Genomic DNA, 26,789 nt, shown 5'->3' on the forward strand with positions numbered 1-26,789 from the left:
GAAGTGAATGGCATCCTATGGTTAACCCTATAGTCATCCCTACCTGCCAGCAGAGGTTGACACCCTCTTGGACGCAATATGGCGCCCCCGCTCCACGGTGGCTGTACCTGGTATCCCTACTAATCCCTTATTGTATATGTGACAGGGGACTAACACATCTCCACCAATTTATTAATAGTCTCAGGTCACCAGCCTTTCACAATAAAGTGGCTCTTGGGGATCTCCAGATCATACATAGAAACAAAGTGCAAAAATGCTCAAAAAATCCTGATAGTCACACTAGGATCTCTAAACCTGAGTCCCAATCAACAGAGTACCATCAGTCAACAAGTTTATGTATTCGCAACCTTATCAAGGAATCTGTTCAATACAAAATGATTTTTTCAGTAACTCCTCAGCATGCTTTTTTTTAGGCGCACAAGAAATTGCAGAACACCCTTTAGTAATACTCATTCCATACAGGATGATCTTACAATGGTCCCTCCGTATGCCACTCTGAAAACATTAAAGACATTAGATATTGCACCTGCCCTTTGACATAAGGTTGAACCTATACTCATACAAAATACTATGCACTATGCCCTAAATAGGTAAAAAAATGATAACCCCAGTCAATATTGGTCAATTTATCTGCATTCAGATTTCGCCTCAACGCGTTTCTCTCCCATACAGTTCCTCAGGAGGCATATGGGAATGTCTGTGTATCCATCACATCAGAATCAGATATAGCGCTTGGTTGCAGGTATTTGAAATCTTGTAAGGCAGCCAAACACTATTTAAAAGCTATTTACCTGCAGGTTATAGTATTTCTGGAGGTGACAGGAAGCGATGACTGGAAGTGAGTAGGTGCAGGGGGAATAAAATGTAATATTCTTCCTGCAACTGCTGCTCTAGTAAGGCAGCCAGACACTATTTAAAATTGTCTGCAGATAAACAGCATTTCTGGAACTGTAAGGATCCCTTTAAATAGTACTTACATTTTTTAATTCAATAGTTCAAGTGAAGGTAAGAAACCTTGTTATAAACGGGCAGCACGGTGGCGCAGTGGTTAGCACAGCAGCCTTGCAGCACTGGGGCTGCTGTGCTAACCACTGCGCCACCGTGCTGCCCGTTTATAACAAGATTTCTTACCTTCACTTGAACTATTGAATTACAAAATGTAAGTACTATTTAAAGGGATCCTTACAGTTCCAGAAATGCTGTTTATCTGCAGACAATTTTAAATAGTGTCTGGCTGCCTTACTAGAGCAGCAGTTGCAGGAAGAATATTACATTTTATTCCCCCTGCTATTCAAACCCCACCAAGGACAACATCTGCAAAGAGTTTGTATGTTCTCTCCGTGTTTGCGTGGGTTTTCTCCGGGTACTCCGGTTTCCTCCCACATTCCAAAGACATACTGATAGGGAATTTAGATTGTGAGCCCCATCGGGGACAGCGATGATAATGTCTGTAAAGCGCTGCGGAATATGTTAGCGCTATATAAAAATAAAGATTATTATTATTATAAATATATCTTATCAGAGTAATATGCTTCTTTTGAAACTTATCAGTAGATTTTCTGTCTCCTGCACTAATCACTCAAGAAAAACTGCTTGAAGGTACGGCCCTGAATCATCAAAGCGATACTGCCAGAATTCTGGATTAAATAATTTTAAAAAGTCTGAATATGTTTGTGCAAGACGACATTGTGCAAACTATGTGTAACTTTTGGCATTTTCGCCCATCTTCATTAAAATAGGTAAAGCTGAGGCAAGATATGGGTGCGGCGAGGACATGACACACAGCTTATATAAATTAGGATGAGCTGTGATTTTCCTTACACCACATATCTTATTCCAGTCCCTGACTGGAGTAAGATTGTGCGACTGACTTGTCTGACCTGCCGAATTCATTAACAGGTGTGTCCCGCTTAAAAAAGTGAATATAATGCACCACAATGTGACAACGACATTGATCAGCACTTGTTCAAGTCTCTTGTTACTGTTTTTAACTGCATCAAGGTTAAGAAACTGTGAAGCAGTTTAAGCAGAGAACACAAAGGAAAGATGCTGAGGCTTCAAATGCTAAAAAATACAGGATACAAGTCATATAATGCCCGGACATAGTATTTTTCTTACACACACATGACAGCTTATTCTGGAATGTCACCTAAAAGTACATTTATACTTTAAAGTAATTGTGATATTATTCAAAGGAAGTTATACATTTCTTAATCTAGCATTCAGTGTATATTGTGGCCTTTGCTTATTCCTGCAAAATCATCACTGTATTTTCTTTACTGGAACTATATATGAAAAGTAAATGTCACAACATACTGTAAATACACCATAGAAACAGAAAAAAGCTGCTAAACTAATGCTTTATTCACACCAAATTGCATCTGCAAACTAAAGTCTGATTATCTGGCAGGCGCAGTTACATTGTCTATGGGGAGATTCTGTGGACAATGCAAATATCTGTTTTTTACACTATTTTGGTAACCATTAGGGTTGAGCGACCTTTACTTTTATAGGATCGGGTCGGGTTTCACGAAACCCGACTTTTGAAAAAGTCGGGTCGAGTGAAATCGGCCGATCCTATAAAAAAGTCGGGGTCGGGGTCGGACGAAACCCGAAACCCAATGCAGTGCATTGGGTTTCCATGCTTCCCAGGGTCTGAAGGAGAGGAAACTCTCCTTCAGGCCCTGCGATCCATATTTTAGTGTAAAATAAAGAATTAAAATAAAAAATATCGCAATACTTACCCTCTGACGCGCCCTGGTACTAACCGGGAACCTTCCTTCCTTAGAATCAGCCTTCCAGGACCCTGCGGTGACGTCGCGGTGACGTCGCGGCTTGTGATTGGCCGCGCGGCCGCCCATGTGACCGCTCGCGCGGCCAATCACAAGCCGCGACGTCACCCGCGACGTCACCGAAGGTCTTGGAAGGGCTGATTCTTAGGAAGGAAGGCTGCCGGAAGCAGGGCACGTCCGAGGGTGAGTATATTCCTATTAGGTATATACTCACCCTCGGACGCGCCCTGCTTCTTTCCGGCAGCCTTCCTTCCTAAGAATCAGCCCTTCAAGGACCTTCGGTGACGTCGCGGGTGACCACGCGGCTTGTGATTGGCCGCGCGAGCGGTCACATGGGCGGCCGCGCGGCCAATCACAAGCCGCGACGTCACCGCGACGTCACCGCAGGGTCCTGGAAGGCTGATTCTAAGGAAGGAAGGTTCCCGGTTAGTACCAGGGCGCGTCAGAGGATAAGTATTGCGATATTTTTTATTTTAATTCTTTATTTTACACTTAAATCTGAATTCCGATACCAATTCCCGATATCTTAAACATATCGGGAATCGGTATCGGAATTCCGATTCTAGATTCAAAAGATCGCCGACTTCATGGCCGACCCCACACTGGGGTCGGGTCGGGTTTCATGAAACTCGACCTTGCCAAAAGTCGGCGACTTTTGAAAAATTTCGACCCGTTTCGCTCAACCCTAGTAACCATCATTCTATATAGATATGTGTCAATGAAGCACTTCCACCTTAAGGCCCATTCATATCTTCAGGATTTAAAGAAGAGTAAAGTGGGTTTCACGCGGTTCATGTACAGAGACCGTGCTCGGATTGGAGTACTCAACCCAACTGCTACGTCTCCTGACTTCATACATGCCTATTAAGCAGTCATCTCAGGTGGGGAGACCCATTGGTTGGACCTGGTCACCCGATGTGAGAACAACCTGTGTTTATCGGATTCTGTCCCTAAAGTGAATAAAGCATTGTTTTATTTATTTATTCATTCAATAAAAATGTATTTTTTCAAATTCCCAAATTTCAGCCCCTCGGAATGGCAACAACAGGGGTAGGTAATCCTTGTGCTGAACCTCTGCAGAAGAAATTCAAGTTGCAGCCTTGTGTTTAAGTAATGTACATTCTCTAATAAAAATTCTTTGAATTTGTTTAAACTTGGGCAACTTAGCCTGAAGAGGCGCCATATTTTTATGGCACACATTCATTGATTTGGCACATCTTGTTGCATCCTGGATACTTTTCACTTTTTTAGGTGACCTTTTTATTACCGCAGGACAGAAACTTATTTATATTGACTGCTGTGCATAGGCATAGGAGATCAGTATGCAAAGAACTGTATTTGAGAAGTGTGATTGAGCATGTGTGCAACCATCACTCAGCTCATTAACCCCTTCTCAACATTGAACGTATTGGCACTTCTTATTTTTCAGGGGACTCCTGCAAATTGACGTACCGCCAATGGCTGTTTAAGCCTCCAAATGCCATGATCAATAGTGATTGCGGCATTTATAAGGTTGAGAGAGGGAGGAAGTTCCATCTCACAACCCTTATGACGCAATTGCGAAAAGCTGATGGTTTTGTGGTCAACAGGAAGTCAATCTGACAAGTATGGTGACTTGTTAGATGCTGCCATAAGCAGGGTCCAACAGGCATTCTGCCAGTGTAAAAAACACCTAAACAAAGATGCCCTCTCGACCAACAGAGGGCATACCTCTAGGTCCAAGCACAAAAACCAATGAAAATGCGTACTGGATAGTGAAACGGTACTGAATTTAAATGTAACAAATAATAAATCAAGAGTTCCAAACCAGAGCGATTAGAGGTATCAGAAATAATCAGTATCAATTTATTATCAAATATGCATATACAAAAACATGGACAACAGAAGGTGAATGAAAGATAGCAGCTACAAAAATCAGTATAAAAAGATGGAAGAAAATACTGATAAAGACACATAAAAAATCCAAAACAGCCCTGTTGCACACAAACACATGGGCAGATGCTCAATAGTTAAAGTGGGTAAAAGTCAAGGAAAAAATTACCAAGCATCTCTATAGAGATACAAAATACCCACATAACTAAATAAATAGCGTATATACAGGACTCCCTAAAAAAGGGAGCTCTGTAAGTATGACATCAGGAGCATAGGTAAATACAAAAAATATGCCACTCAGATGACTCCCGAGATTATGTACAGGCGTTATAGAGTACTATATAGATACCTTGGGTCATACTGAGGATCAGGAGTCAGGCTGCCGTGGTGCTGCAACAGGGGAGAAGGGGAGCCTCGACGCGCGTTTTTTTTTTTTTTTTTTTTTTTTAATTCTGCCAGTGTAAGACTGATATGTCTAATGCAGGGGTCCCCAACTCCAGGCCTCGAGGGCCACCAACAGTGCAGGTTTTCAGGATTTCTTTAGTATTGCATCGGTGGTAATGTGATCATCTGCACAGGTGATGATTCCAACCCCTGTGCAATACTAAGGAAATCCTGAAAACTTGCACTGTTGGCGGCCCTCGAGGCCTGGAGTTGGGGACCACTGGTCTAATGCATTGCAATGAACTAGAACTGAGAGCACAGAAATAAAAGGCCCATAGAGGGACTAAGTAGGGAAGGTGCAATTTGCAGGTTGCCCATAGACATCAAACTCCCATAGTGTCTGGTTTCAAAATATGCTTGATCACCTTAACTCCCTATAGTTGCACTTAATCACAGTGTTGTAGACAATCATTAATTTTGTTATTTATGTGTAGTACATAATTTCACTTTTATATCACATTTTATACATTACAGACTATGTACACCTTTGTTCATTTTCTTCCTAAATGTAAGGCTAATCAGCTTTCTAAATAGTTTTCATTCAAAATATTTTTACTTCAGTCATCTGATCTTAGCCTTGTGTTTTTGCAGTGAGAAAGGGAAAACAGGCAAAAGCAAGGAGTACTGGAGAGACACTGTGCCAATATATGAGCCAGAGAAGACAGCAACACGAGATACACACAGACCTCACGTCCTCTACTGCAAGAAGAGACGCTTTCGCAAGAAAAAAAATCTGAAATTTGGATCAGACTGCAAACTGCACATAATGAGGTCTGAAAAGGAATGAAAGAATGAAGATTGCAGTCTGAAACTTAGGGCTCATACTCATTTGTGAAAAAAATGGACAAGTGCAATACGATAAAGAATCAGATTGCACTCTGACTAATGTTATTCAATGAGTTACATCTCATCTGCGTTTTTTTTATCAGCTGAAATCAGACTGAGAAAAAAATAGCAGCATGCTGCGATTTGTTGTGTATCTCGGATGAGACTCGCCAATGCAAGTCAATGGATGCGAGAGAAAAAACACACAGGACTCACTCCATGTCCGTTTTTTACGCACCAATGTCCTTCGAAAAGACAGTAATTCATGTGCGGTGTACAGTAAAATCACACTGACAGGTTAGAACAGAATAGAAAGAATAGAAATATACACATAGAATACATATATATATATATATATATATATACGTCAGTAACACACACACACACACACACACATATATATATATACTAGCTATTGAACCCGTACTATGCCCGGGTGGCGAGCATTTATATTGGTATATGGTCTCCATCCTGGTTGTGCTGCTCCCATCTTGCTCCCCCATCCTGTCATGTGCTGCTCCATCCTGCGTCCCCATCCTGTCATGTGCTGCCATCCTGCGCCCCCGTCTTGTCATGTGCTGCTCCCATCGTGCGCAACCATTGTCATGTGCTGTTCCCATCCTGCGCAACCATTCTGTCATGTGCTGCTCCCATCCTGTGCCCCCATTCTGTTGTAATGTGCTGCTCCCATTCTGCCTGTTCCTGTTTCCATTTTGCCATATGTTGCTCCCATCTTTCTCTCTCCGGCTGTACTGCCCGAGTGCGGCTGTACTGCCTGAGTGGGGCTGTGCTGAGTGGGGCTGTGCTGCCTGAGTGCGGCTATACTGAGTGCGTGTGGCTGTGTGTGGCTGTACTGTGTGAGAGCGGCTGAGTGTGGCTGTACTGCATGAGTGTGGCTGTACTGTGTGAGTGCGGCTGATTGTGGCTGTACTGTGTGAGTGTGGCTGTACTGTGTGGCTGTACTGTGTGAGTGCGGCTGAGTGTGGCTGTACTGTGTGAGTGTGGCTGTACTGTGTGAGTGCGGCTGAGTGTGGCTGTACTGTGTGAGTGTGGCTGTACTGTGTGAGTGTGGCTGAGTGTGGCTGTACTGAGCGAGTGTGGCTGTACTGTGTGAGTGCAGCTGCGTGTGGCTGTACTGCGTGAGTCTGGCTGAGTGTGGCTGTACTGCGTGAGTGTGGCTGTACTGTGTGAGTGCGGCTGAGTGTGGATGTACTGCGTGAGTTTGGCTGAGTGTGGCTCAACTGTGCGAGTGTGGCTGTACTGTGTGAGTGTGGCTGTACTGTGTGAGTGTGGCTGAGTGTGGCTGTACTGCGTGAGTGTGGCTGTGCTGTGTGAGTGCGGCTGAGTGTGGATGTACTGCGTGAGTTCAGCTGAGTGTGGCTCAACTGTGCGAGTGTGGCTGTACCGCATGTGGTTGAACTGTGTGAGTGCAGCTGAGTGTGGCTGTACTGCGTGAGAGCGGCTGAGTGTGGCTGTACTGCGTGAGTGTGGCTGTACTGTGTGAGTGTGGCTGATTGTGGCTGTACTGTGTGAGTGTGGCTGTACTGTGTGGCTGTGCTGTGTGAGTGCGGCTGAGTGTGGCTGTACTGTGTGAGTGTGGCTGTACTGTGTGAGTGTGGCTGTACTGTGTGAGTGCGGCTGAGTGTGGCTGTACTGTGTGAGTGTGGCTGTACTGTGTGAGTACGGCTGAGTGTGGCTGTACTGCACAAGTGCGGCTGTACTGTGTGAGTGCGGCTGCGTGTGGCTGTACTGCGTGAGTGTGGCTGAGTGTGGCTGTACTGCGTGAGTGTGGCTGTACTGTGTGAGTGCAGCTGAGTGTGGATGTACTGCGTGGGTTTGGCTGAGTGGCTCAACTGTGCGAGTGTGGCTGTACTGTGTGAGTGTGGCTGTGCTGTGTGAGTGTGGCTGTGCTGTGTGTGTGGCTGTGCTGTGTGAGTGCGGCTGTGCTGTGTGAGTGTGGCTGTGCTGTGTGACCAATGATCTACCATTGGCAATGATTGCCATTGGTTGTGAAGGGGTTAATGTATATAGAAAAAAGAATAGATTATTACATTAAATAGACATTTAGGATTAAAGGGAATCTGTCACCTTATTTTTCGCATATAATCTGTGCCACCACCATTAGGGGCTTATCTACAGCATTCTGTAATCCTGTAGATAAGCCCTCGATCCCCCGATGCAGGGCAGAGAATTATGCCTGCGCATGAGCCACGGCAGAAGCAAGGAAGAGGACATCATCACATGAAGATGGGAGGTGAAGGACCTGGACCTGCGATGCCCATCAGATCTGGACCGCACCGGACCGCCCCTGGGTAAGCAAAATCTAACTTGTTTTTCTTATCATTCAGGTTACATCGGGGGCTTATCTACAGCATTCTAATGGCGGTGGCCGCAGCCTATATGCGAAAAACGAGGTGACAGATTCCTTGTAAAAGAAATTTTAGTAAAAGACCACCCCTATAAGTATATTTAAATTGACATTGTTCTGTTCTGATTCATGCCTAGTCTGATCTTTAGACTGGCTCTGGATGCTTTACAGACTCCATTGGTGCCAAAAATGTTACAGAACCTTACTTTATCTTTTATGTATCCCCAAAAAATGAAATAAATATTCTTAGTCATAATAACAATTGGAAAACAAAAAAAGAAAAGAACTATCTTAACAAATTGGGCAATCTGGTGCGGAGTAGTTGATACAGGTGCTTCTTACAAAATTAGAACATCATCAAAAAGTTAATTTATTTCAGTTCTTCAATACAAAAAGTGATAATCATATATTATATAGAGTTATTACAAATAGAGAGATGTATCTCAATTGTTTATTTCTGTTAATAATGATTACGGCTTACAGCCAATGAAAACCCAAAAGCCATTATCTCAGTAAATTAGAATACTTTATAACATCAGCTTGAAAAAATGATTTTCACATCCCAAATGTTGGCTTACTGAAATGTATGTTCAGTAAATGCACTCAATACTTGGCTCCTTTCGCATCAATTACTGCATCAATGTGACCTGGCATGGAGGCGATCAGCCTGTGTGTAAGGATTTAGAGAAGAACCCGAGAGTGGACCCTCTGAGTCATGACTCTAGAGCCCACGAGGACGAGCGGACAAGATGGAACCACCTCCTATACAGGGAGCGTTAGGAGCAGGCCCAAGGGGGATGGAGACACAACAGCTACTAAAAGGGACGGCTACTTAAAACAAAAGAAGAGGACAGACACAGCGGAGACACAGAGTGGGCAAGACTGGAACACGGAGAAGGAACGGCAGAGACACTGGGCTAACAAGGCAGGAACACAGGGCAGGCATGGTGGAGACACAGGGCTGACAAGTCAAGTACGCAGGGCAGGCACGGCGGAGAGACAGGGCAGACAAGACTGGAATGAAGGGCAGGCACAGCAGAGAGACAGGGCAGACAAGGCAAGTACGCAGGGCAGACACGGCAGAGAGACAGGGCAGACAAGACTGGAACGCAGGACAGACACAGCGAAGACAAAGGTACAGAGACCGGGGAGCCTAGGACATAGGTAAACTGACAAAAAGTACAGGGAAACCTACACAGCAAAGGCGTCTTACCTGGGAAGATGCTGGGAAGAAATACCCGATGGGCACCGCCATGTTGGTGCGGAGCCATCGGGTCGCGACCTCCCAGGAGGCAGTGCGGTGCAAGAGACGCTACTGCGCATGCGCGGAATAACAGAATGCCATGACCGAGAGAAGGGAGAAGTAGAGCGGCGCAGAGCAGTTAGCGCGCCGAGGGGCAGAAGAAGACAGGTAAGTATGTGCAGTCGTAACACTGTGGCACTGCTGAAATGTTATGGAAGCCCAGCATGCTTTGATAGCAGCCTTCAGCTCGTATGCATTGTTGGATCTTGTGTCTCATCTTCCTCTTGACAATACTCCATTGATTCTCTATTGGGTTAAAGGTCAGGAGAGGTGCTGGCCAATCAAACACAGTGACACTGTTGTTTTTAAACCAGGTATTTGTACTTTTGGCAGTGTGGACAGGTGCCATCTCCAAAAAGCTTGACGGTAGAGGGAAGCATGAAGTGCTCTAAAATTTACTGGTAGATGGCTGCGTTGACTTTGGTCTTGATAAAACACAGTGGACCTACATCAGCATACACCAGCAGATGATATGGCTCCCCAAACCATCACTGACTGTGGAAACTTCACACTAGATTATGTGTCTCTCCACTCTTCCTCCAGATTCTGGGACCTTGATTTCCAAATAAAATGCAAAAATTTACTTTCATTTGAAAACAACACCTTGGACCACTAACCAACAGTCCAGTTCTTTTTCTCTTGGCCCAGGTAAGAAGCTTTTGGAATTATCTATTGGTCATGAGTGGCTTGACACAAGAAATGCGACACTACATATGTCTGTGTGTGGTGGCTCTTGAAGCAATGATTGAACAGCAGTCCACTCCATGTGAATCTCCCCAAAATTTTTGAATGGACTTTCTTAACTATCCTTTCAAGACTACAGTTATCCCGGTTGCTTGTGCACCTTTTTCTACCACACTTTTTCCTTCCACTCAACTTTCAATTAATATGATTGGATACAGCACTCTGTGAACAGCCAGCTTATTTAGCAATTATTATTATACATTTGTATAGAGCCATTTATTCCATGGTTCTTTACATGTGCAATGACCTTTTGTGGCTTATCCTCCTTGTGTAGTGTGTCAATGACTGCCTTCTGGACATCTGTCAAGTCATCAGTCTTCCCCATGATTGTGGAGCCTAATGAAACAGACTAGGAGACCTTATTAAATGCTCAGAAAGCCTTTTCAGGTGTTTTTGTTAAGTATTCTAATTTACTGAGACAATGACTTTTGGGATTTTATTGGCTGTGAGCCATAATCATCAACATTAAAAGAAATAAACACTTCAAATATATCACTCTGTTTGTAATAACTCTATATAATATATGAGTTTCACTTTTTGTATTGAAGAACTGAAATAAATTAACTTTTTGATGTTATTATTCTAATTTTGTGAGAAGCACCTGTAAATATTGGTAGAGATGAGGATGCTCATGAATGGCTCTAACAAATAAGAATAGACTAAATTATTGTATCAAAAGATGCAAATTGCCTCTTCTGAGAAATGAGGACTTAAACTCTATAACACCACCTGTTGGAAGTAGCGATCCTACAAGTCACAATCAACCCTTTAACGAGTCGTGCAATATGACTTAGGATAAAAGCCAAATCAGTATCTCAATTCACAGACACAGTGTTTCAGGCTGTTGGCCCTCATCAGTGCGAAGAACTGATTTGGCTAGGTGAGAGGCTCTGGACTGGGTTCTAAGGGGTATCATTTCTCCTTATGGAGAGTGACATACCAGCTGGCTTGTTAAGGTAAGGAGGCTTATTCGCCATGCACCTAGCCAAATCAGTTCTCATCTTCGAACTGACGAGGGCCAACAGCCCGAAACACCATGTCTGCGGATTGAGATACTGATTTGGCTTTCTTCCTAAGTCATATTGCACGACTCGTTAAAGGGTTGATTTTGACTTGTAGGATCGCTACTTCCAACAGGTGGCGCTGTAGAGTTTAAGTCCTATTTTTCTCAGAACAGGCAATTTGCATATTTAATTTCCCAGAGGAGCATTGCACGGCGAATAAGCCTCCTTACCTTGACAAGCCAGCTGGTATGTCACTTTCCATAAGGAGAAACGTTACCCCTGTACCAAAAGAAGTACTATTCTTCTGTGTATTCTTTTCTTGTTTTTGAAGTCCCCCATGAGGATGATATTATAAAGGTCTTTAACAGTGTTTTTGTTTGTTTTTACGTTCGTGTTACGTTTTGCTACAAATGTACTAATACAACTGCAATCACCTTACTTAAAATGGCAATCCCAACAGAATAACATGAATGATACAAAAAGAGAAATTTAGTAATCATCAATTTTAGTATTTCATATAATCTCTTTAAAAATACAGCTTCTCTGCACATAGAATATTTTTTTTTACCTGACAATCAAACTTTATCTGACATTCAGCAACCATTAACAGACTGGAGCATTACAGAAATTCACATATTGACAGATCCATATTCCCAGTACAAAACATACCTGCTACCCCTGCACTAGAAGTCTGAATTCCATCTATTTGCACAGCTTCAGTGCCATCTGCAGAAACTGGTGGGTTGCCACATTGATATTGCTGTTCTCCATCTTCCGCAACAAATGAGATTACACCTAATAACAAGTGGACACCAGATGTTGTATTAATAGGTAAATTTGTATATAAAATTAAATTTCAGATTTCAGTACAAATTAAACTCTTATGACAGTTGTAGTATAATATAATAAGAATAGATTAACTACGTACTGCATTATCTTCTACATCTTGGATACCTGCTGATAGGTATTCATCTCTCAGGCTATATATTCCATAGAACATGAAGAGATTCCTTTAAAACATAACTTTTAATGAATACAGTAACATCACAGTTGAAACATAAAGCAACTATGACCCATAGGATGGTCTACTAAGTCTTTGATAGAGAGTAATAGGACATATCACATTCAAAGTGCTATAGTGCATAAAAAAGTGAAGATGTCACCCATTTGAGCTGTAGGGATGTCACACTTCAAGGGATTCCACCTGAAGCAGAAACAGTTCATCCTGTATATCTGCCTTGTCATACCCTCTGTATGTGCTCCTACCCTAACAAGGGCAGCCCCAAGTGTAGCTCTCATGATATGAAGCCCAGAAAAAATTCCTGCTGATGTCTTTTTTTCTCACTAAAGAGATGTCATCAGGTGAGTGTACTCGTTAAGGAAGAAAAAATACAAGTATAATAAAGTCAAAATTGCTCAAATTTCCATATAGCAAAGAGTGCCTCAATGTCAATAAAGTGACTGTGTTCAAATGAAAAACAAAACAGATATCCAACAATGGTGGGTATTCTTAATTGAGGTGCAGAGTACACCATTTTCTTCAAGGAGGTGGCAGCAATCTGCACCTCAATTAAAAAAGAAAGGGGTTGGGAGTGTTTTTTTCTTGTGCACGCATCATGAGAGCTACACTTTGGTACTGCCCTTGATAGGGCAGGAGCACATACAGAGGGCATGACAGGGTAGATAGACTGGACCAACTGTTTCTGCTACCGGTGGAATCTCTTGAAGTATGACAACCTTAAACTGGGTGACATCTACTCTTTTGCATGCACTATAGCACTGTGAATGTAATGTTTCCTATTACTCTGTATCAAAAACTCAGTAGGCCCTCCTATGGGTCATGGTTGCTTTATGTTGCGCCTGACCGGGGTTTATTAGTGACTCATTAAAAGCTATGTTTTAAAGGAATCTTTCCTCTCTATAGAAAATATGTATTATCTTCCCAAAGACATCCATCTTTGTCTTTACATTCAATTCAAGCAATCCCAGTTGTAAGTCCCACATTAGCACAGAGGACATTCAGACAAAGAAAAAGAAGTCCTACTATCTCTGCCATTGATGGCTCTTCTAAAAATATCTTCTTTTTCAGAAAATGACATTTTTATTAGCTTTATTTAGAATCACACAATATTGCCTAGCAGCAACTTATTATATTTAATTGAATAAATTATTTGTCTTTAAATGTGAATCAATGGAAAAATTCAGACTGGTCTCTTTTTAAAGTAACATAAAATCCATTTCGCCTTCCCTTGTTGTTATCGTTTTTCTAAGCATTGTATGGGCATAAATAAATTCTAATACTAGTCAATATAATTGATGTCAAACTAGTACAAGATCTCATTACCTTGGAACAATCCACGTTTCCATGGTGATACAGTCAGAGTGTACGGAGACGATGTACCAGGTTTAACGGTTAATGTTTGAGAGCCGCCAATGATTGGAATGTCTGACACCACCTTTAATTAAATGAATTAAAAAAGTTATAAATAGCGGTTGTAGAATAAGATTACACACTATTTTAAATGAAATACCAACATCAGTTATTGCCATCAGCAGAGAGAAGGGCCGAGCTAGAAATAGACATCAGCGCATTAGGCAAACATCATCAGCTGTTTAACCCTTGATACTGCATAAAGTATAAAACAGAGTTTGCTAGAGAAAATGTTTAAGAAAAGAACTATGAAAACATTCACATATAATTTCTCTTCATCTTAAAAAGGAATTTCATCAGATTATAATTTCTGCTATAGCATAACAGGTAAAATAGTAATTTAAAGGGAATCTGTCAATAAGATAATCCCTCCTAAACCATATGTATGGGCATGTAGGTCATAGGAAGTAAAGAAAGTGACACTTTGCTATGTGCGATCCAATGTTTTGTTGCAGAGAAATCCATGTTTTCCTTATGCATAAATGAGTTGTTCAGGGCTATTGGCCAAACACAGATATGCGTGAGAATCTGCCTCCAGAGATTACTGTAAACGAAAAGAGACGGTGCTAGTGTGAAACTGGTAACTTTCTATTTAAAATTAGCTCTGGAGGCAGATTCTCGAGGGGATCTATGTCTGGACAGTAGATCTTTACAGTTAATTTTCATATTAAGAAATACATTGATTTCTCTGGAAATCAGATATCAAGGCTTCATTTAATTCATCTTTATGCATGCCCATGTAGATGGCTTAGGATGAATGATCATACTGACAGATTTAAAGAGGCTTTCTCATCTCAACAACCCCCTTTTAAATGTCTTTCCTGTTTAAGAACCCTATGAGCCAAGGCCAATAACAGACAATGGCAATGGTGAGCCTGCTCTCACTATCATTTGAATAGTCACACGCAATACTAAATTTTCCCCTTTAGAATCCAATGCAGGGAAAATGAGCTGCTGATGGAAACTTTTCCATTGCAAATGATGCTTGTTAATGGTTCTGGCAGCCAAATCAATAGGCGATCAACTGATCATAACAGAAGTTTAGACATTAAAGAGATTGTTTGAACTACTGTTGAAAGAAATATCTTATTTGTTTTAAAATGTGAAATTCCTCAACACTGGTACGATATCAATGTATCCACCATTAGAGATCTGAAGCATATAAAGTGGTGAGGATAGTAATTTTTTTATTTTGTGATCTGTGTAAAAGATGATTTAGTCATGGAAAGTTTGAAAAATATCTTGGCCCCACACACATATAAGGAAAAGGACATAAACTATAATTATTTTATAAACACTTGAAAAGCATGTAATACGTACAATATTGTTCCATCTCGCAAGTTCTACGTGGATATTTTCTCTCTGAGCCCTGTTCATACAGGTACTATACAGATGAACAGGTTTTTAAATACATCAGATAGGGATTACATACATTAGACAGGACTGCTCTATTATGGGTATACCTTGGCGATTGGTGGAGCAGCTTAACATACTTTTTTTTGCAAAAAAACGTATTAACTAAATACCCTGTATTTTTTCATTTTTTGACTAGCACTTGCTTATTTACTGTGACTTTTTTACAACAGAGTATTTTTTGACCTCTCTGTGCTCTTTTGTGTTTTCAAGTTCTTTGGTGGTGTGAACAGGTTTCTACAGACTTGTTCGCTATGCAGGTGGCTCATGTGTTTTTGGTTTTGTATGTCATAAACCTCAGGGTTATCTAATCAATTTGTAAGTAGAAATAAATTATTTCTATACTTTTAGCCTGAATTTACACATCCGCTTTTGTTGTATATGTAGTATAAATAAAGAGATCCGTAGTCCAAAGATTTTCTGGTGCTGTACGGTAAATACACTCTAAATTATAAGAAAAAAAAACCTATGACACAACATGTGATCTTGATGAAATTGATGTACTTATTGGGAGATAGAATTCAGAACCAACGTTTCGACCTACTGGCCTTTATGAAGATTATCTATAGAAAACATAAATAATAGATTCTTATATGACAATGCTGTAACATCAGATTTCTTCTCAACAGAATAATAACATTTGTGTATTAATATAAAGTGAAAAATAACAAAATTAACAATAGAAATAATATATGGATACAAAAACTATTTCTGATTCATAGGGATATAGTGAAATAGAGCCATTTTCCAGCCTGAAGTGAACAAGCACTGTGGGGGAAAAAAAAATATATATATAAAAAATTAAAAATTAAAAAATAACATAGTATGTTAAAAAGCGGAAATATTAATGAAACACACTCAAGGGGGAAAATAAAGCTGACAGAGAAAAAGACCAACAGAAAAATGGTTTCTTCTCTTTATTACTAAGGCAAACATGTGTCCTTAATTGAGAATTAATGATATCAAAATAAATACACAAAAATAGAAATGGTCTAGTGTGGAAAAATGATTATAAAAGAGCTGGAGGGGAAAAGGGGGTAAAGAAAATTTATGTTGCACAGCGTGTGATTCATGGTGTTTGTAAAGTATAAAGAGGAAAAGCATCAAAGTAAGAAAAACATGTTTTACCTGTTTGTGGGAATAGACTGTATCAGTGGTCTGTGAAAAGTATAAATTAAATTAGAGGAAAATAGATAAATTGACAAACTATATATCAGAGAGATATATACACACACATGCAAAAAGGGCAGTCAGATTTGAAATACCTGAGTGTTGTCTGGTCCGTGAACATGGGGATGATGTGAGGTCTCACTGTGTGTGTGTAATGTGAAAAGGAGCCGGGTATAAATATACCAAGGAGGAAGTTGGTTAGAATAACGCTGGACAGCTAAGTAGCTGGCTAATGCTGTGACATGTGGGAGCATGCATCAGATGGTTACAGGCCGAGGATGAGCCGAAAAAGGCGAACATGACGGTAAAACGATGGTGACGAATATAAACGATCTGCACACACGCAAAGAGGCTGCATGTCGAAAAAGGACGGAAATAGCTGAGAGTGGCTGTAATGTTATTAGACTCTAGATATTCTTCTCCTAGTCTGACACTGTGAAAGAGACATGAGAGGTGTAGAATATCTAAAGTGTAATAAAAATACACTGCACAAACGCACATAGAATAGATTCGGTAAGCATCGGCAGCAATATATTATTTCTATTGTTAATGTTGTTATCTTTCAATTTATATAGATACACCAATGTCTATTATTCTGTTGAGATGCAACCTGATGTTACAACATTGTCATTAAAGAATTATTTATGTCTTCTATAGATAACTGTGAAAAAGGCCAGTAGGTCGAAACGTTGGTTTTGAATTCTGTCTCACAATAAATACATAAATTTCAGCAAGATCACCGTCTTCTATTATGGTTTTAATTTGCCTGAATTAAATCAAGTGGCTTTAACCCTCTGTTAGAGCTAGCGGAATGCACCAAATAATTAGAGAAAAGGAATAAGGTGCGTTCGCAGCCCAGGGTCAACCATGCAGAGATGGAACCTGCTGCTACGCAATGACGGACTATATGACAGTACAATGAGGATACACACACAAGTTAGCTTCACCATGTGTGAAAGAAGCGAACCCTGTTGAGTCACAGGGCCGCAGTACCGCACGTAACAGAAATAATAATTAAATAGCACGAGAGTGCATGCGATGTCGCACTGGTGGACGCCACTAACCACCCAGACTTGGGTTTGGAAAGCACGGTGATAGCGCACGGTGCAGCACTGGCGGTCACAGCAATAGACGCTGTTTGTGTACCAGTGTTGGTTACAAGTCGGGTGCTAGATTACAATCATCCTCTTTACGCGAGCATTCAAGCAAAAGGGAGGGAATGATTAAAGAGTGACTTTCACTCACAACACACACACATAAACACGTGTATACTAGCCTTTTATAGCTGTAGCAAGTTCAGGACCTTCCTAGAGGACCAATGAGAACTGCTACAGTAACTGAGCAGCTTCAGGACCTTACTAGAGGACCAATAGGAGCTCCTGCAGTACCTGAGCATGTGACTCCAGACCTCCACTGAGAGGTCTTCCTTTGGGCATGCTCAGAAGGGGAAAAGTGGGACTTAGTCCCAGAGACATCTGCTCGCCGCTGATCAGTACAGGATACAATGGAAGAGCCTGGAAAGGCAGCAGTAACCCTTTGCACAGAATCAGACTGAACGAGATGCTGAGACCAACATCTCCGCTGAGCAGGCTCTACTGCGGCTGATGCAGAATGAGAGACCGCAGCAGACATGATTCGAGATTCCCCCTGTGCAGCGACGGGAACTCAACTAACATTACCCTCCCTCCTTGGGCCTTGCTACACTCAAAGGCTGCAATGAGCAGCGGAGCCCAAATGTGCTCTACAGGTACCCAAGTTCTGTCCTCAGGGCCGTGGCCCTTCCAGTCCACCAGATAGGATTTTTCGCTACGTCCTACCTTGCACCCCAGGATAGCATTCACCTCGTACTCATCCGTGGACGAACCCGATGTCCCGGCAGATGACTCAGAAAACCGGGACATATAGATGGCCTTTAAGAGGGAAACGTGGAAGGTGTCGGTGATACCAAGGCACATAGGAATAGCCAAACGGTAGACCACAGAGTTAACCTGTTCCAGAACCTTGAAAGGACCAATGTAGCGACGCGCAAACTTAGTGGACTCAACTCGCAGCCTGATGTTATGGGTGGAGAGCCACACTAAGTCGCCAGGAGCGAAGGTCGGAGCAGGGCGCCGGGGAGCATCAGCAGAAATCCTCATTCTCTCTTTGGAAGCCCGAATGGCATCCTGTGTGCAGTCCCAAATGTCACGTGCCTCCACTGCCCAGTCTGCCACCCTGGAATCAGTGGATGACACAGGCATGGGCACAGGGACACGCGGATGCTGGCCGTAATTAAGGTGAAAAGGAGTCTGCCCAGTGGAATCGGCTACGGCGTTGTTCAGAGCAAATTCTGCCCAAGGTAGCAAAGATGCCCAGTCATCCTGCCTAGCAGAGAAAAAATGTCGCAAATATGTCACCAGAGTCTTGTTGGCCCTCTCTACCAACCCATTCGTCTCGGGATGATATGCAGAGATTTAGTTCTATGCTGAGTAAACGACAGAGCTCTCTCCAAAACCGAGATGCGAACTGGGGACCCCAGTCACTGACAATTTTATCAGGCACACAATGTAAACGGAAAATATGTTTAATGAATAACGCCACAAAGGCCCGTGCAGAAAGTAACCGTGGAAGCGGCACCTAGTGCACATCTTAGAGAAATGATCAGTGACAACCCAGATAACGGTGCAGTTACGAGACTTGAGAGAGCCCACCACGAAGTCCATCCTGACCATCTCACAGGGCCTGTCTGCCACCAGCAGGGGGGAAGTTGCCCAGCAGGCCGTTGCCAAGGAGACTGATTCTTGGCACAGGAGACACACGCCTGAATATAGTCCTCGAAGTCACGGCCATATGCGGCCACCAGTACGTCCTCGCCAAAAGCTCAGATGTCCTCTTGGTACCAAAATGTCCACCCACCCTGGACGAGTGAGTCCAAGAGAGAACCTCCAGTCACAAATTAGATGGAACGAAAGTCTTGCCTGGGGGCACAGACTCTAGCGAAACTGGAGCCACAGTTCTCAGGCTCTCAGAAGGGACAATAAGCCGAGGCTCCTACTCAGATGACACTACGGAGCTAGAGAGCGCATTGGCACGAATGTTCTTCTCCCCGGAGAGAAAATGGAGAGTAAAGTGGAACCGGGCGAAGAACAGGGACCATTTAGCCTGGCGAGAATTCAGCCGCTGGGCCATCTGTTAGTACACCAAGTTCTTCTGGTCTGTGAACACTTGGAAGGAAAAGCGAGCTCCCTCCAAGAGGTGTCTCCACTCTGAGAAAGCCAACTTTATGGCTAGCAACTCCCTGTCCCCGATGGAATAATTCCTCTCCGCTGGTGAAAAGGTCTTGGAGAAGAAGAAGCAAGGATGCTTCCGACCTTGAGCATCCTTTTGGAAGAGGACTGCTCCAGCACAACGGATGAGGTATCCACCTCCATAATAAATGGCTTATCTACATCGGGGAGATGTAGGATGGGAGCGCTAGCAAAATGTGGCTTAATCAAGAGAAAGGCCTTGGAGACCTCCTCCGACCACAACTTGGGATTTGCTCCCTTCTTGGTGAGGGCAACCAAGGGAGCTACCAAAGTTGAGAAGTGTGGGATGAACTGGCGATAGTAATTAATGCACCCCATAAAGCGCTGCACCGCTTTAAGAGAATGGGGTTCTTGTCAGTCCATCACAGCCTGTAGCTTGGCAGGATCCATAGCCAATCCCTGGGCAGAGACGATATAGCCAAGGAAAGACAAGGACTCCTGCTCAAACACACACTTCTCCAACCCAACTTGGCTTAGAGGGAGTTTGCCTGTAAAAGGTCGAAAACTTTGCGAACATCTCTCCGATGGGAGTCAATATCTGGAGACAAGATGAGAATATCATCAAGATAGACTACGACTGAAGTGGTGAGCATCTCCCGGAAGATGTCGTTCATAAGGTCTTGGAAAATGGCTGGGGCATTACAGAGCCCGAAGGGCATCACCAGATATTCATAGTGCCCATCCCTGGTGTTAAAAGCCATCTTCCATTCGTCGCCCTCACGGATGCGAATCAGGTTGTAAGCATCATGCAGATCTAACTTAGTAAATACCCTTGCTCTCCGTAGCCTGTCGAAAAGCTCAGATATCAGGGGTAGTGGGTATTTATTCTTAACGGTGATGGCGTTAAGACCCCTGCAGTCTATGCATGGATGTAGTTCTCCATTCTTCTTCTGCACAAAGAAGAACCCAGCCCCTGCAGGTGACACTGATTTCCTAATGAATCCTCTTGCCAGATTCTCTTGAATATACTGGGACATTGCGTCCATCTCCGGGAGAGATAACGGATAGACTCGACCCCGGGGAGGCTCTGCACCAGGCAAGAGGTCAATAGGACAGTTATAGGGGCGATGAGGAGGAAGTGTCTTTGCAGCCCTTTTGGAGAACACATCCGCATAGGACCAATAGTGCTTGGGGAGATGTGAAAGATCTGTGGGTACCTCTGTAGAAGCAACCTGAACGCACACCCTCTGACATGTACCCTCACATGATTTACTCCATCCCAAAATTCTCCCTGAGGACCACTTTATATGAGGAGAATGATAGCGAAGGCATGATATCCCCAACAGGCCATGCAAACCTTTTATAGCTGCAGCAAGTTCAGGACCTTCCTAGAGGACCAATGAGAACTGCTACAGTAACTGAGCAGCTTCAGGACTTTATTAGAGGACCAATAGGAGCTACTGCAGTATCTGAGCATGTGACCCCAGACCTCCACTGAGAGGTCTTCCTTTGGGCATGCTCAGAAGAAGAAAAGCAGAACTAAATGTATCTGCACGAAGGTGAATCGATCGCCAATAAACCAAAGATAAGTAGAATACGTGCAGAGACAGATGTCAGCTTGACCAAAAGGCGCCATTAGGGCGATAATGGTACAGGAATAGATTAAAAGTAATAATCATTAGAATTATGGTACTATAATAATAAAGATAATAACATAGAACATGTAAAGATCAAAAGAGTTTTCTGATAAGTGTTAAGTTGGAAAAACCCAATGATGTAATGTGCTTTACTCCTATAAAAGGAGGCAATCTACAACCATTAAACCAGGCGAGAACCATTTGTGACACGATCCACTGTGTTCTGTGATTCTTTCCTCCGTGCACGTACTTTCTCTCCTAGAGAACCAATTTGACCACAGACAATTAAGATGGGTCGCACCCTAGTGTGACAGAATTGACAGCTGGCGCTACCAACGAGGGGCTCAGGACGATACCCAGACGACCACAGCCGCACCACATCTCCCCCAGGACGGACGTCATCGGTGGGAAGAGTCTGCAGCTCTGAACAAGGTAAGAAAATATATCATCTTACCTGACCCCTGTATACGTCCTCCCCTGGGCTGAGATAGTTGGCTGTCGTCCCTGGACAATAGACCACATTTGAAAGTCCTGAGTCTACGAACCTGGTCTGATATATATATTTCCTTAATTGTCTGTATCTGTGTGTATTGTCCAGTCCGACTGAGGGTGTGTCTAGTGTCTACTCCTAAGCCATCCCACACTACACATGGGCTGTTAGATCAGCTAAGTGCGGAGGGGGGACTGTTATAGAACCAACACGCAATCGCCCTGGTTCCGGCCTCAGACGGTCGAAGAGCTATACTCATACAGGTGCTCACGTCCGGCCATTCGCCCCATAGTGCAAAACAGGGGTCTGGTGACGTGACTGACACGGCATACACATATATGTGACAATTGATTCAAAGGATTGTGGCATTGCTATACCCCTCCGCAGTAAGATCAACTGTACTAACCAAAGTTGATCATTAACTAAATTACTGCCCATTGCAGCTGAAGTACCAAAGTTCAGCCCTAGTTGTCTTGGTTACAGAACCAGTGACGGGAAGGGAAACGCATTTAACTATTGCATTACTACTCACAGTAGTCTCATGTCTTGCCCTCACTGTATACAAACACTCATACTTGCTATCTCACAAGAGGGTTGGCGCATTATCAAAGTACTAGACACACCCGTCCGCAGATTCAACACTGGTTATACCACCTTTTCTGCTGAATTTCCTGAATTTAAAGTGTTTAGACTGAACATTCACGCTAAGATACCTGTTCCTAGTCCTGTAGGTACATTACTACACCACATTAGAGAACAGTGAGTTGTCAGAAAAACCAGAGAACACAGGGATAGGAGTGGCAGATAACAGAGAAGCAGTAGAAGACGCTGAGGTGAGATCAGGCAGCAAGGGGAAGCCGGTCATAGTACACAGATAAGGACAGGCAGTGAGAATCCGGTAGCTGCAAAAATGAAATTAGTATTAGCTAAGGAGAATAACTGTGTGTGAAAGAGAATGATTGATATATGAGATTCCCTGTTTGACGTTTGCAAGACGTATGTATGATAAATAAGGATTTAAGCATAAAAATCCTGCTTGTATAAGGGAATCCAATTAGGTGTGGTCCTTGGCCGATTGGTGCCAGGACAAAACTGAGGAACACTAACAGTGAAACACATAGTCACATGTGTATGAGATAAGCTGAAACCAAATATTTGCTACTTGTCTAACTGATATTTGGGGAGGCTGCAAGTGAACAACTGTGCTGAATGCTTTGCAGATTGTTGTATGGGTTTTTGTTTTTAGGAAATAGAGAGTATCAGAATTCAGACAGCTAGGTTTTTCTTTTTCTTCTTTTTCACGCCAAGTGTATATGCGTTGGAAATAGAGCTCCTTTCTAACACACATACGTATATAGGTTCTGATGTTTCACCCATATGGAATATAGTGCCAAGTATTGTGAACAACCATTGAAGTACATTAATCTGTATTATACTGAAGGGTTTGCTTTTGTTTTTCTGGGACTTTTTGTGTTTTCATGGTTGATAGGAATTAGGATTACTTGGAACATTAGAAAAGGCCGACCCCCAGCACAAACTTTGAAGATGTCGTGCCCAGATTGCAAGGTCGGCCTGATGCTGGCCATTTCGCCAGAAGGGTGGTGGATCGTAAAAACGGTACATCCCGGCTATAGCCAAGAGAACACTGGGTTTGGACCTCTGTCAGAAAGATTCCCTGAGCTGAAGTGTTTCCGACTTAACGTTCATGGGACCATTCTGTGGACCCCGGGAACCGTGTTGAGTCACATAGAGGACAATAATCTCTGGTATCCCAGTAACATACCATTCAGGTGCCCCCTGAACAGAGGGAGACCAGAAGATTACGTCCAGATTGCAAAACACTTTGCTTTCCTCTGTGGATTTCAAATGTAGAACCTGTCACAGAGACAGATCAATAGAGGGCAATGTCATGTTGATTTAGAATATATAAGCATGTTGATAAGAAGGAACTACTGAATAGGTTGTAAAGAAATGTTCACTGTAGACTGATAAGAGAAATTGTAGAAGGGAAAGGAAAGTTGTTTGAAAGCACTCGAAGAGCAATAAAAAGTGTGCCAGATAAGACAGCTCAGTAAATGTATGAAGAATTGGCACTCTGCCAACTGTCCAAAATTTGCACATAGATTCTATGCCCCAAGTACGTGGTGCCCTATGAACAAAATTTTCTGCTTTTGCTTAGTTGTTAAGTTATTGAAGTTTCAAATTTTTGGCACTGTGCCAGGGAAACTTTTTCTTCTCTAGTGGATTCAAAAGGGGGGGAAAGGAGTAATAGTAAAATACTGTGCTTTTGCTGTTTCTGTATATTGTATAGCCCTTATGGCTCAAGCCACTGCAGTTTTCTCATATGTCTCTCGTGTACCTCTCATTAATCCAGATGTTGAGCTTTTTGTAGATGGTGGAAGGAGCATCGGAAAGGATGGACGGTTCTATGCTGGATATACAGTGGTCACACAGCATGAGGTAATAGAAGCAGAAACACTCCCTTCTTACATCTCCAAAAAAGAAGTGGAGTTGACGGCACTCATTGAGGCGCTTAGAGGGGCAAAAGGGAAGCACTGCAACATTAATGTGACATCAGAGTATCTTTTTGGAGTGACCCACAAGTTTGGCCCCATATGGCGGGCAAGAGGTTTTCTTACAGCAGCAGACATTCCTGTCAAACACTGGTACCTCATTAAGCAGGTGATGGACGAACTACTGCTCCCGAAAGAGGTTGCCATAGTTGAGGTAAGGTCACACAGGAAGCTCTCTACCAACAAGGCACGAGGCACGAACAAGGAGGTCCAAGCAGCCACAGGAGCTGCCGGAAGATGGCGACACGAGACCCCTGAGGCACCTCTACGGACCATGGTAAGCACTAAGTATAACCAGTTGACCTTCAGTATCTTACAGGCTCTGACTCGGGGTTCCACCGGGAAGGAGTCAAAGGTCTGGTCACAGAGTGGTACTTGGGACTATGCAGGTTTGTGGAAGGTGGGACAGCGGGCGTGTCTGCCAAGATATGTGTACTCTGTGACGACCCAAGGGGCTCACAACCCGATACACTGGTCTAAGAACATTTGTGCCACGGAAGAGGAAAGGGTCACTCACAATTTCATAATGCTCCCTTTTGGATTCTACTCAGGCATGTACCCCATTGCACAACACAGGTAGTATAGGCAATGCACTACAGACACATGCCCAAGCCTCTCTACCCGTTTCAATGACTGTAGACTGCCATCATACAACTACCATCAGGTAGAAATGTATGTGCTCGTGTGTGCTGATCTCTTCCCAGGATGACCAGAAGCCTTCCAGATGCCAAGAAGCTACAACAACAGGGAGGTAATACGCAATGTTGTGTAACTGAGGTCATATAGGAAAAATGCCCCCTTTCCAGTCAAAAACCAGTCAGCAAAGGATAGTTTGCAGGTATGGGCTCCCAGAAACCATAGAAAGTGACCAAGGGCCTGCATTCACTGATAACCTCACAAAAGAAATATGGGACGCACTCGGGACCGAGTTAGCTCTACACACTCCATACCACCCGCAGAGCAGTGGCAAAGTTGAGAGGTTAAATGGGACATTGAAGTGCAAATTGCTGAAAGCAGCACAAGAGACAGGGAAACCATAGCACGAGAGTCTTCCCTTTGCACTGTTTAGTGTCAGGCACACACCATCTGGCCCTACCAAACTCAGCCCATATGAGATCCTGTTTGGAAGTGCCCCCAGGTTAGGATTGCACTTCCCACAGCGGTTGTCTATGCAGTATGACACTTTGACTAAGTTTGTGATTGAATTAACTAAACACCTGACTAAAATACATTCTCGAGTATTTTCATCCATCCCAGATCCTGAGGACCTAGAAGGAACCCACCAGATCCAGCCCGGTGATTGGGTCCTGACAAAGAGGTTAACAGACGCACCCTCGAGCCCAGATACGACGGCCCGTACCAAGTCCTGTTGACCACTGCCACAGCTGTGAAGCTTAGAGGAAAGCCCACATGGATCCACGCTTCCCACTGCAAGAAGGTGCCGGATCCAGATCCAGAGGCCAGTGGTGGCTGCCACCCTTCATCCATCTGATACTTATCCTTTACCTGACCCCAGCAGTAGCCAGTACTCAAGGGGTCATCTCCCTTGAAGAGGGGATAGTTACTTTTTGGCCCAGCTGAAAGGGGGGAGGGGTCAAACTGTGAAGATTGGACACTTGTTGGGTGGCACACCAGAGAAGGAAATTGGGGATATCAACCAGCCCTAGCCCTGCAACGCACAGACAAATGGGGGGCCAGCTTAATCACCCATATGTCTCTGACCAAAGCCCCGTTCAAAGGCAAGAGAGGGGATCTGGGTTCAATTCTCCCTATCCCTGCCACCCACTGTCCCAAGGAGGGATGCATAATTCTCTACCTCACTATTGACAATCCCTCAGAAAATGACCAAGGGTTATATGTACTAGGCTCGAGTACAAAGCTTGGTAGGGAAGGGGAAGGTGACAAAATGGGAAAATTTCGATTGAAAAATCTTGCCTCCAGGTCTATATCTGAAGATGTAGAGAACAATGACCCCATACCAGGAGCCAAATTCCTAGTAGATCTAACCTTTGAGGATAAGCTTGCTATAGAAACAGGATTCTCTGACTCCAATGTCTGGCTAGAGTGGGTAAGATACACTGTTACTAATGCAAATCGCTCCTCATGCATAGCTTGTACCACCGCCAGACCCCATTTAGGCACAGTACCATTCCCAATAGACCCACGGGTGGATGAGGAGGGATTCTTATGTGCCTTATCTCTGTACATGAATAACCAACCTGGTAACTCACATAAATGCCAAACTGTATCCCACTTATACCCTCCTTACCAAAGTAGTGAACCAACTGGCCATGGGATTACCCCCTATCCAGGGAATTACACCTGTTTCCAAAGAAAAGGTGATGGACGACAGGTAGATAACTTACCACCTGAATACTGTAATAACCAAGTGATCCCGCTCCAGGAAGGCACTCCATACAATGATTCCTTGTTTGTAGGACAAATTTACCAATTGCCTGATGTATATTGGCTATGTGGAGACATGAAAATCAGGCC

General features: G+C 43.3%; 1 protein-coding gene across 1 annotated transcript in view; it reads right to left on the reverse strand.

The window, feature by feature from the left end:
* The window catches only part of CFAP47 (cilia and flagella associated protein 47), an 874,184-nt gene that overhangs the window by 331,242 nt on the left and 516,153 nt on the right, over nt 1-26,789 (reverse strand). Inside the window, exons 50-51 of the mRNA XM_069757658.1 lie at nt 13,697-13,808; nt 12,022-12,147 (exon numbers count right to left, since the gene is read on the reverse strand). Of these exons, the coding sequence (XP_069613759.1) occupies nt 12,022-12,147; nt 13,697-13,808 (238 nt within the window). The remainder of the gene's footprint in view (nt 1-12,021; nt 12,148-13,696; nt 13,809-26,789) is intronic.

This window comes from Ranitomeya imitator, chromosome 3 (assembly GCF_032444005.1).
Source record: "Ranitomeya imitator isolate aRanImi1 chromosome 3, aRanImi1.pri, whole genome shotgun sequence".
Taxonomy (NCBI): domain Eukaryota; kingdom Metazoa; phylum Chordata; class Amphibia; order Anura; family Dendrobatidae; genus Ranitomeya; species Ranitomeya imitator.